The sequence below is a fragment of the Seriola dumerili genome, unplaced genomic scaffold (assembly GCF_002260705.1).
Source record: "Seriola dumerili isolate Sdu_G_001 unplaced genomic scaffold, Sdu_1.0 BDQW01000088.1, whole genome shotgun sequence".
Lineage (NCBI taxonomy): Eukaryota > Metazoa > Chordata > Actinopteri > Carangiformes > Carangidae > Seriola > Seriola dumerili.
In genome coordinates, this window is record NW_019174343.1 from 14,869,212 (window position 1) to 14,881,417 (window position 12,206).

The 12,206-nt window shown below is 37.4% G+C and overlaps 2 protein-coding genes across 2 annotated transcripts; both read right to left on the bottom strand.

The window, feature by feature from the left end:
- Nucleotides 1-2,994: 2,994 nt before the first annotated feature.
- On the bottom strand, nt 2,995-3,792 carry rps26 (ribosomal protein S26; the record flags this gene model as incomplete). Its single annotated transcript, XM_022744904.1, has 3 exons — nt 2,995-3,090; nt 3,355-3,485; nt 3,600-3,792. Coding segments are annotated over 3 exons (360 nt in total), but the record flags the coding sequence as incomplete, so codon positions are not given.
- A 2,468-nt stretch (nt 3,793-6,260) lies between these two features.
- On the bottom strand, nt 6,261-10,393 carry fkbp11 (FK506 binding protein 11). Its single transcript, XM_022745343.1, has 6 exons — nt 10,024-10,393; nt 9,849-9,911; nt 7,711-7,798; nt 7,515-7,548; nt 7,296-7,366; nt 6,261-6,513 (listed from the first exon to the last, which is right to left on the bottom strand). The coding sequence occupies exons 1-6, from the start codon at nt 10,147-10,149 to the stop codon at nt 6,305-6,307; spliced, it is 591 nt and encodes a 196-aa protein (XP_022601064.1). The 5' UTR covers nt 10,150-10,393; the 3' UTR covers nt 6,261-6,304.
- Between the last annotated feature and the right edge of the window lie 1,813 nt (nt 10,394-12,206).

Consider the following 12,206-nt stretch of genomic DNA (forward strand, 5'->3'; position numbering starts at 1 on the left):
CATTAATGACCTGCACATTTCTCTCAAATGTGAGAAAAACTGATGGAATGTTTTTCTCACTAGGAAAGGAGTACGAGTATCACTGCCACAATTTTAGAGATTACTGAAGAGGTTAGGGTCTCTACAAGTCCGCAACATTTTCCCTTTCATCACCCCATCAAACTGCAAACCAACACTAACACTTTATGCTATATTTAAACCTGATTTTGGTGTTATCTCATTGTATTGTGCCTTTCTTCACCCTGATCACACCTTGTTGACCAGACTGAAGTACATGAGCTACTGCATCACATCTTGAAAGTGATCATTGTGGGTGATGTTAGAGATCATGAGTTATAAAATGATTAAGCACTCAAGTTGTTTTCCAGACACTGTTAAGTATCTGGCTTATGGCTTTGCACAATATCTATTTATCCTATTCAGATATGGTTGATTTATATTAAAGTGTTAAAAAAAACAATTCTGCTACTTTATCAAAGACTATATGTGCATGGCATTTGGCACATGCTGCTATGACATGAATGAGTGCAGTGTACAGCGACAGTTTACTACCGTCCTCACAGGTTAAATCCAAAAGATGTTTTATTTGCTTTTTCTTTGAACACTTTCAGTCCACAGTCACCAGGAACTGTTGTGACATTAGATTGAGACAAGTGTTTATTTCACAATCAGTTCTGTCAGTTATGGTTAATAATGAATTATGCTGTCTTGGTAAAATTGTGCAGAAACTAAATATATGTCAGGAGAAATGTGTCAGTTCAAAGAACACCGTCAGATCATGATTCTGATTCAGTCAGTCTGTTTACATGTTAAAACAACAGAGATATTTGTTTTAGCCACTTTTCGTGAGATTGATCTCTGTACGCCATTATAAATGGCCTCATGAGAAAGTTTTGGACAGACTTAACAATTCATGTACGCACTGCTATCCAAAAAACCTGAAGAAAATGGTAAAAATCATCAGTTGACTTGAGCCCATTAACTTTTAAATTGCACACAAAATGGCTTATGGAACTAAATTTATCCCATATGTGTTTATCAGAACTGATATTTTGACATTATTTAATAAAGGGTAGATCTTTTCAGCTTAAATAAATGTTGCTTTTCACAAGTCTTTTGCAGTCTAAACAGAAGCAACTGAACTACTAAAGGCTCTAAATGGACATATTAGCTCTGGGAACAGTTCCTTAGTTCTGTCATGTATTAAATTTAATCTTGTATGGATTCTCACACTATAAGTAGTGGTCTAAATGTGCAAACTCCAAAATATAGTTTTTACAACAGGGAATAATAAATTACTTGGTTTTCATATAATTTTTAGACAGCGAGTGTGGTTTTGTATAGCACCAAATAATGGTTCCCTCGTGGCTGAGCCAAAGAGCCAGTACTTCCTACTGTTAAGCACTTTTCCCTATTAAGGGAAGTGACAAAAAGAAAAATTCAAGTAAATTAATTTGTACATACATTATAAATCATGCAGAAGCTACGACATAAAATCTTATTTTCTTTTCATACCTCGGTTCACTTTTGTTTCAAGTTCTTGAGTGGAAATACATTTATTTGAGGGATAATTAGAAAGTTGGCTTTGTTATACATTGCTGTATGAGATGTAAGAGAAAATCTGTTGTTGGCACAATGCAGTGTGGTGATCTTGTCACCAATATAGAAACACACAAACCTAAACAGGTGGTTAAAAATGTTTTTTCCAAAGTAATAATTTAATTTAAAAATCAGATTATCTTCCCTTAATAGAAGAATAAAGACTGTTAAGTCATGTTAGGACAGTAGTTGGTTTGTAAACTAATCAGACTCTTCAAATGTAGTTTTCTGCAGCCTGATCTAGACATTTAGTGTGACTTAAATGTAAATGATTTGACACCAAAGTTGTCATTACAAATCACTGAAATTGCCACATCAGTTTGCATGAGCAAGGAAATATTTTTATCCAATTACATCTTAGACCCTGCTTTACATTGTATATTCTGATTTAGGCAACAACTTATCTCAAAAAAAATAAAGAAGGCCCAGGTGTGATTCTTCTCCAGTTGGTGTGATTTGTGTGTAGTAGACTTTGCTATTGTGCCTTTGGCCTGAGGTCTTTTCTGCATTTTCCTCAACAGTTTAAATTCTCAAATTTTAAGTGTGATACTTATTTTGTTGATCCTGTGGTGCAAGTACTGCACGTTAAAAAAGGCTCCACATTATTTTGGTCATCTTTGAATTTTTTTTTCACCAACGGTGTAGAACACACCTAAACCAACAAGTGATCAGTGGCCATTTTTACAACTGATGATCATAGATCCATCAGAACAAGTTTGGCAATGCTGGCAGCTAGAAGCCAAAGAAATTACTTTAGATTAATTAATTGTGTAAAATATCTTGTACACCTAAACCCACCACCATTATATTGAACTTTAGAGTGACAGTATATTAAGAAAGGCTTGGCACCCCAGTTTATGTAAGTTCTTCATCAAAGCAGGTGCACATTCACCATCTTAAAGCCCCTTTTGTCTTCACAGGCTGAGTTTGGACATTTTTATTTCTGTGCTACACTGGGCAGTAATGTGCTTCTAAATCTGATGCATGTGGTACCAATGCTGTTTGCTCCTCAACCAACACCCCAGTCACCTTTCTGTTGTATTCTTAAGGACAACCAAATAGACTGTCCACTCCCATACAAGACTATACTTAAGAAAAGAAACTAACTAGTTTTGTGGTATTTTGTGTTCAAATGTTTTCCTTGTTGCACTATTTGTTCCCTTGAGTTTTACTCTTTAACCCCCCCCCCCCTATAAATGGTCTGATATCGCTTTAAATAACTGCAGAGCCTTTTCAAATGTATCATATGTAATTATGCTTTTGCGTAATTTGATCTTAAACTACTGTAAGTTTTGTACTGTAAAAGTCTATTCCAAATAAAATACTTGACAGGCCTGTCTTCTCCTACAATTACACAGCACACAGTCAGTTAAGAATAATGAGCTTCACACTTTCAACTTTTTCAAAAGATTTTTGACTTTATTCCTCAGGTGTACAGCATCTTCAAAACCTGCTTCACATAGGCTTTGGATTAGCTCTTGGTGCACCAGCCTGTGAAAGAGAAAAGACAGTTTTAGAGCCATGTGACTTATTGATTGTCAAACACAGGTGTAACCAATTACATTAATTACTACATCAAGTTGGGCATATGAGACCTGGTGCTCCAATATTGTGCATACTTGCTTGTTTCACATTAACATAAACATCATTAACATTATTGGTTTCACTTGTTCTTTTCCTGCTATGACTAGTCCAATTATCCAGCAGCACAAGACTTCAGTAAACACTCAGGGCAGTGTTCTGGATGGTGCTCACCGTGGGTCTGAACCTGGGTGGTGGGGTGCGGTCTTTCCTGGCCTCACAGGAGCGGTTCCTCACCACTTTACTGTGGATGGCACAGCTGACACAGTAGTGCAGCTTCACATAGAGCTTGGGCAGAACATAAGCTGCAAAGCAGACACAGGAGACAAGTACAGATGAGGACATGCTGACAAAAAAAATATACTAAGAGTTTCATGATGTGTGAAATTAAAAAAAAAACAAAGCAAAAATACACTCACAGTCAAAGACACTGGCCTCTGATATGTCTCTTACGGCGGCAGCCTCCACTATGTTCCTGATGACAAACTTCTTGATGGCCTTGTCCTTGGGGACACAACGGGCACAGTTGGTGCAGCGGATGGGCTGCACGTGCCCACGGCCCTTCTTGGCACGACCGTTATTCCTCCTCTTCTTAGTCTGTAAAACAGGCCACAGTTAGTGCATATTACATAACAGCCTAGAAATTCATCAAATGATCATTAAATATCAAAAACTATAAAGCACCTAAAGCAAATGTGATCTGATTGTGCTTATACAACATAAGTTCAGTATCTTTTGTTAGGGGAAAAATGGTTCGCAGAAAAATTATCATTGATATTAGCTATTAAAAGAAAGGCATGGATTAAAATACATTCCAAAAACATTAGCAAAAGTAATGTTACAGCTATTAATTATTTTAATTAGTCAATCTGTCCAGCTGCCAGGCAATGGTGACAATTATAAATCCCAGTTTCTAAGAGTCCAAGATGACACCTTCAAATGGCCAGTAGTCCAACCCCCAAAGACATTTAGTTTTATGATTTTCAACTGAAAAGCCAAACATCTTCACGTGGTTGCAAACTGCATTTACATTTTAGTAAAATTTAATGATTGTCAAAATGCTTCTATTTTAATGTCAACTAATCATTGCAACTGTAGCCACTAGCCAGCAGTTTCAATTTCTACAATTTTGAAAAAACTTAATTTAGACATGAACGACTGTAAATGTAAATTTTCAATAACGCGCTTCCACCATTTGCAGAAAATGAGGAATAAAGATACACACGTAAGCTCACGCTCAAACATCCCAATTAGTCATACTTAGAGTGTTTATGCCATGACGGTATAAACTCACTTTACAACACGCTGTATCAGTATTTTGTTGGGTGAACACAGGCCATTACTTTGCGTCTCTTGTACTGCAGGCAAGACTCAACACACAGTGGATCATCAAACGCATGGGTTGGCTGCGGTGTTTCGAGGCTACTGTTCAATGTGTACTTTCACGTTTCGTATTTTACCTTACGTATTGGAGGACACGACGAAAGAGTAACACATGTATTTTAACCCATATTTTCCCCAATGTATTTGACCGCACTTCAACAGCGGCGTTATCCTGGTTCACAGGAACACATGCACAAAACGGCTAGCCTGCTAACAGCTAGCGTTAGGCCCAGACTCATTTTTTAATCAATTTGACCAACATCTAACACCGATTCCCCACACCGTGTTGAGCAATTTGTTTATAGTACCTAAAAAGATACGATAAAGTATGAATGTTCGAATAAAACATCAATTTATTTCGGTTTTGCCATACGGCCGCCACTGAAAGACACTCACCATGTTGCACGGGAAGCTGGAAAGAGGACCGGAAGAGGTTGTACCGCGAGAAGTAGTGCAATCCGCTCCGCCCTCTAAATATTTATATTAAGAAGGCTAGCTAATCGATGTTATGTTTTATTTTTATTATCTAAAATATTTTATGTTTGGTTTACAGTTAAAATTAAAAAATAACTACATACAAATAACTACGGAAAACAACATTAACAAACTTGTATTCGCGGAGGGATATCAGTGTACATATATTTCTATCCAAACGTCACCGGATTGAGCGCAGCGCTCCATTACTGTGATAATCCAGAGAAGGGCTGTGCCGTCGAGCAACGCCGTGTATAAAACAAGTACACCTATGTTCTTCAGTTCTTTTACTAACATCGACAGGATACAATGAATTAAAATATGAATATTTTTTAGCAAAAAATGTTATGTTAATATGTGACCTTAAATGTGAAATTAATCAGCCTACTTCGTTCTCTTGGTTTTATTGGCCATATGATTTTCACCAAAAGGTGAAAATGTCAAATGTTTTTTTTTTCACCCATGGTTTGAATTGTACTGGAAATACTTGGCTAGAGTAGAAAAAGAAGAAAAAGCTGACCTTTACAGACTACACATGTATATAAGTGTTTTACACTTATCAGGTCAAACAATGGGACTGTGCTGTGTTGATGATGAGTTTCTGTTGCTGTATATCTATTTGGAGGATGTGATTTTTAACATCTCTACAGCCAAATTGACAGTGAAGCCATTAGTACAAATGGGGCCAATTTTTTTCCATCTCCTCTAAAATAAGTCTCAAACATCTCCCTCTCCTCTTAAGCTAGACCAAGAAAGAGATGCATTGTGACATAGAGATGAAGGAGTTGCAAAATAAGCAGGTGTATTACAAGTTATTCATTCAGTTGTTTTTAGCATCTGCTGTTGGTCTTTCTTTTTTCGAGCCACCTTCCAAAGGAGCAGAGAGGAGGAAAACACACTGATGATAAATGATTAAGTCTAATCTCTCTGCTTGTGGTGATGACTTGTACAGATTTATTGGGTTTTTGGCAGCTGCTGCTTCTGGTAATACACAATCTGACACAGGAGACACCAGCTTCAAGCTCTTAAACTTCATGAATCTGCAATTTCTCTGTTAGTGCTGAGAAATGCCACTGTTAGTGAAGCTGTTAATGGTACAACACATATCCTAAACACTGACCTCAAAAGTTAACAGTTGTATTATCAGAAGACAGTAATTCCAGGTCTTAGTATATCTATTAAAAGCAAGTATTAGTACTAAATGAACACAAAGAAGAAAAAAATACAATTAAAAAAATGTTTATTTAAATAGTTCTGTGCCTTGTCCTTATTTCTTCTTGATCTTCTTATCCTTTGCCTTCTTTTTGCTAGGCTTCTGGGAGTTGGCCTTTTTGTAAAGGTAAAGTCCCACCAAGCCGAGCAGAGTGGGGACCAGGGCCAAACACACGAGGGGGAACACGTCGTTGACCATTTTCTGCCACGGTGTTTGCTGTGTTAGAGAAATCACCTCCACCTCGAACTCAAGAGCAGCATCACCTTGGACAGATCAAGGTTAGATTCATTGTTTTGTAAAAATACACAGTTACATACGTACAACATGAAGCGAAATGCTTGCTAGTATTTTTTGTTATTTTAAAATATATAATATTACATGACATCTAAAAAAGAAAAAAGGGTCACCAACATATATTTACAGCGTGATTCAAGTGATAGTTTATCTTTTTCTTGTTGTAAATAAATACTATTTACAACAAGAAAAAAATCCTATAAAAAGATTAAAAAAACTATTGAAAACACTTAACTGTTTATTCATTTATTTTTTTTCAATAATTTTGATTCATTCTCACATACACCATCCCGCTGATGTAATTACTCACTATTGTGTATTAATTCACAGCTGAAAGTAGTCCCCAACAATTACACTAAAAACTGCAGCTGTTTAAGGAAATCACTAAAAACATGAAACTTTGTACTTGTACTTTGTATTCCCCACATTTAAAAAATTTTAATATCAGCCTCATCCTAAAAACAAATGTTCTATGTGATTGTGCTAATGTTAAATATATGTGATCATACTTAGTTGTGTAGAGCTGCACATTGATGGTGACTATACTGCAGTGTTGGAACAGAGTTTATTGCATTCAACATCAATTTGATTTTTCTATAGGCGTCTGCATATGTGTGCCATAAAATTACACATATGTACATGAAAGTATTCTTATTAACACTGCTGTGTTGTATGTGTAGTGGTGCAGTTTCTCAAATCCTCAGTCAACCCCTGGTGTCTCTCAGTGTGCGTTAATTCGTGTGCTCAGTACCTGGAATTGTAGGAAGGTAACCCTTTTTTCCATATGCAAGGTGAGAGGGAATAGTGGCTTTGATTTTTTGCCTGAATGAGAGAATGAGAAATACAAAACGCCGTTACTGAGGAGCCGTTTCTCAGATTCTATCACAAAACCATTAACTTTGGTATTTTTTTTCAAACTGAATCCATTGCTAAGCTTTCTCCTCCCAGTGGACCTTTACTTTTCGCTTACCCTTCACACACGCCAACCAAGCTTTGTTCCAGTCCTGATAAGAAAATCACACAGAGAAAATCAGCAAATCAGCAAAGCAAGCACATTCTCCGCCACACAACAGGCTGCAGTTATCTCTCAAATGTAAACAAGTTTGTTACTCACTGAGCAACAAAACTTGACAAAGCCTTGACAAAACTATTATTTGTTAATTTACCAGCAATAACTGTCCTCTTCCCCAGCTCAACAACAAGAGGATCCCGGGACAATGATGAGTCGATCACCTTTCCATCCATCAGTTTACCCTGAACAATGAAACATAGATTGAGAAATATGAGGCAATGACATAAATGAAAAGCCACTCAAAGATATATTGCAGCTCAGTTAGTTTAAATCTGTTAATTTTTGAGTTCTTTGTGTATTTGGTGCATGCTTTTAAGAAGCGAATTTGGCTTAATTTTATTTATTTATTACTTAAAGAAAGCAAAAAATATTGTGGTTTTGACGTGTTTACTTTTACTTTTCAACAGTGCTGTTCCAAAACATTTTGAACATCTATAGTTTTGCACTTTTGATAAAACAATTTAAAAAACAAATGTGTGTGTAAACATGTGTACACTCAAAATAGGAAATAAAAATAAGGTGGATATAAAATAATTGAAATATTTTATCTTTTATATTAGAAATTATATACATAGATGCACTATTGGCTAGAGCTGAATGAATTAATTTTTATCATACAGTAATTCTGCTTTTGATAATGTAAGCCACAGCGTTGAAAGATAGGCAGCTTCTACATAAATTTAGCAATCAGAGTTTGTCTCATCTGTGTCATTAATTAAAGTCTTAACTGTTCCTAAATCTGTTGAGATTTGTTTATAAACCACTCTGAGTCTAACTGGACTCTTAGTAGATGCTTTATTAGTGACAGGTGCAATGGAAAGGCCAAGCTGCTGCCCAGAGACAGAGACAGTCCCAGCATCTGTGGTAGGTTAGGTGATTGAGACAATCAAGTCCATTTACATTTAGATCAGGTTAGGTTTCATTAAATTTGCTTATTCCCTTCTCACATTCTATGTAATATTCAGTTGGAAATTGAATTTGGTTCTGTTGTTTTATTATGTTGGTATAATGGTGATATTGCAGCTGTGTGTATTATGTACTGTATGTAGTATATGTGTAAGCATTTGTTGATTATATTGTGTATTTTTTTACTATGGACTCCAGGAAGACTAGTTGTTGCCAAGGTGACTAAAAGGGACCTAGTGTAAATATTACTTTGTATGTGTTTTGTTCATACTGTGTGCTATATGCTTTAGCCACAGTCTGTGCCTCTGTGTATATGATTACTTTCGAGTTACACAACTAAGCATCAGATTTTCCGGAAAATACCGAAATACCTGAAGTTTTTTTTTTGTCCTTACAGCTGTTCTTAAGGTATTTCATAAATCTTCAAGGAAAAGGTTTTTTCAGGTAAGGACTGTATTTCCTCTCCAGGTATCAAGACAGAAAATGTTCTATTTCTATGTGCTTTTTGTAAAACACAAGCAAAATAGTAACGTGTTAATATTATATTAATGTTATTTCGTATTTAATTAACTAACTCTTTTTTTATGGCGCAATACACAGCATATTCTTTCAACCGGATGGCTAGAAGAGTCTTTCGGGATTCAGGAAAAAGTTTCAGCAGCCTACAGAATGTTTCCATACGTTTTATTAAATTACCTTTTGTGTATTTTTGGGGAAAATCAGATGATGAGCTCCGTGGCTCCAGTGTAATAATGAGGCACATGTTGGAACTAACTGTGTATGATATGGCAGCAAATGTGCAAATTACCTGTCATTACACATTTTGTTATTGAAATTCACATCATCAAACTTTGAGTTTTGAAACTCCTGAAGATCAACGCGCGTGTGGAAACTGGAAACCACAGAGCCTCCAGTATAATGCATGGACGAAGTGCTGCCCACTGACACACAGTCCTGTTACTGCTGACGTGTTGCACCGCCCCATCACTCCATAGTAAAAGCCGAATCGACCTATTCACACATTACATTTAACCATATGAACCACACACGCATATACGCACTAAAATCACTATCTGTCCCATAGTCAAAGAGGACCGTCTCTCCCAGCTGCAGGTCTGTTTATCATTCAAATCCACTGTCAGTGTGTAAATGCATAATCAGCGGTGTGCACATGCTTTATGCAGACGGTGCCACATTGACAACAACTGCATTCGTCATCAGCTGGGCCCTTCAGATCTACAGATCTTTGTCCGACGCACGCGCACCGGGCTGGATTGTTTAACTCGTGTAGTTGACAATGAATAAGTTGCTGTTTATTTGTCTTACCGTGTAGTGGATTTGCAGCGTGTCTCCCATTGTGGAAAGTACAGAGCAAGTTTCGGGTTTCACCTTGGGTCAGAAGAGTTGACTGTTAACACTGTTGCATGTATTTATCATTGCGTGTTAATGTATTAGAGCCGCTGTTTTACTGCAGTATGACTGTTACACGTGTCCCACTCACCAAGGTCTCCACCTGCAGCTCTTCGGCTGCATTTTCTTCTCCCTGTGCGAGTCCACAGGTGAAAGCTGCGAGCAGGAGCAGAAAAACGCTGGTCTTCATTGTGAACTTCTGGAAAAGAGCTGCCATCCAACAACTTCCGTGTATGCTTCTTCTACACACAGCAAGTAGAAAGGGAGAGAGAGAGAGAGAGAGAGAGAGAGGCCGAGCTGCACAGTATGCCCGTCGACCTCTCAGTCCAAAATGGCTTAGCACCAAGTAATGCTGATGTGTTATAATACTGTAGCGATAAGGACTAGCAGTCCGTGGACGTTGTCCCAACACCTGGGTCTCCCTGAAGAGCCCGCCTCATACATTCCGCTCGCATCCCATCAGGCTGCTGTGGGTGGGAAGCGGAAGCGGCGCTCTGCAGAGACGCTTGGGGGCGGTGCTGTGCAGCTTCTGATCTACACCGGCTCCGCTGCTCCATGCTGGAGCCTGCTAGAAGCAGACGTGCCCTGCTCAAGCCTGCTGCACAGACGCCACGTCGCTGCCATAGTACCCCTCGCTAGCCCACTGGTCCTGACTTCAGAAATGTTAAGATGATGAGAAGGCGACTTCAACTCGGAAGTGATGTCAAAGTCCCTAAAAACTTATTTTAAATATTGTTTCTCCACAGCAATAAATATTCATGGCTTAATAGACAACAATAAGTTCAAGTTTGGGGGGAAAATAGTTAATATTTAACACTCAGCGGATCTGCTTCACCAGGACTGTGTACATGTCCAACATAAGAAACAACTTTCATCAGATTTTGATTCAAAAGTTGCTAAATCTGATTGATGCATAAAAACATGTGATAGCACCTTTTTCCAAATGAACCCACCTGCTTCAAACCACTGAAGAAAGCTAGAACAAATAGCCTACCTATGAATGAACACATCACTTAAACTGTTTGGTTATAAATGTTTTCATGTTGTTCAAGTTCTCAGGGTGTTTAAAATCATATAACTATACTTTGAATATAACCCCACTCTTTGTAAACATGTTTGTAAACAACTAGTTATATTGATGAACTATCACACACAGAGCAGGCAGACTGGATTTTTTCTCTGGTGACTCAGACCTTCCAGGGGCTCCAGGTTCACCACATGAGTATTCATTTATGGTACTTTGATTCATTTGATTATTATTTATTTATTGGTACTGTGTGCACCACTCAGTCACAATATAAATAAAAATAATAGGGGCCTTAAAGTGAAACTTGCATTATTGAGGCCCCTTCTTCTACAGGGGCCTTAAATTAAAATCTAGTTTTAAAGCTTTCGTTTATCCCTGCATGTGTGGTATTAAACAACCAATGTAAGTCCAATCGAAACTAAAATAAAAAGTATCTATAAAACATATGTATATATTTTATATATAGTATATATTTTGTGGACAAATTCAAAGTTGATTAATTGTACTATATTCAACACATACTTAATTCTTATAGATTTGTTTATTTAGTAAGAACAGATGCATCACTGCTGGTGAAAACAAGACTGGTTTTATTCACCCATGACTCACTTTCATCACTTATTTTTAGTTTCAGTTAGACTGAATGTAGGAGCACTGTCTGACATAAAGCCCTCTTACAGGGGCATGAAATGTCAGCATGTCAGGAAGCATAGTTGTGATGCTTAATTAACACATGGGTCATTCAGCAAACCTAAATGTCTGCTAGCTTACAGCAAGTTTAGAAATGCAAAAACACTATGTGAATTGGTAAAGATGAGATGCTATCACAACATTATAATTCGCTCCACTTTTCCTCCATCATCACTTAAAATGTCAAACTCAGAGTCATGCATGTCAAATTGGTAGATTGACAGATTCCTGGCTATACTAAACCTGTTGTATTAAGGAAGCGGTGACGTATTCACCCAAGGACTCAACAATGCTCTGCAAAACTACAAACATTTAAATCACCAACTGTCTTGAACCCCAAAATCTGCTGTTTGCCAGCAGGATATCAAGGAAGTATGACTAGCACAGATTGCAGTATTTGTGCCACATGGTCATATTAGACAAAGGATGGTTTTTGATGCTGAGAGAAGTAAGATTAGTATTAAGCTCTCGTGCCACCTAAAACAAATATCAAGACTGAGGCACCATGTTTGAAAATTCAAAGTCCCCGTATTGAAACACGTGTATGATGAAGAACA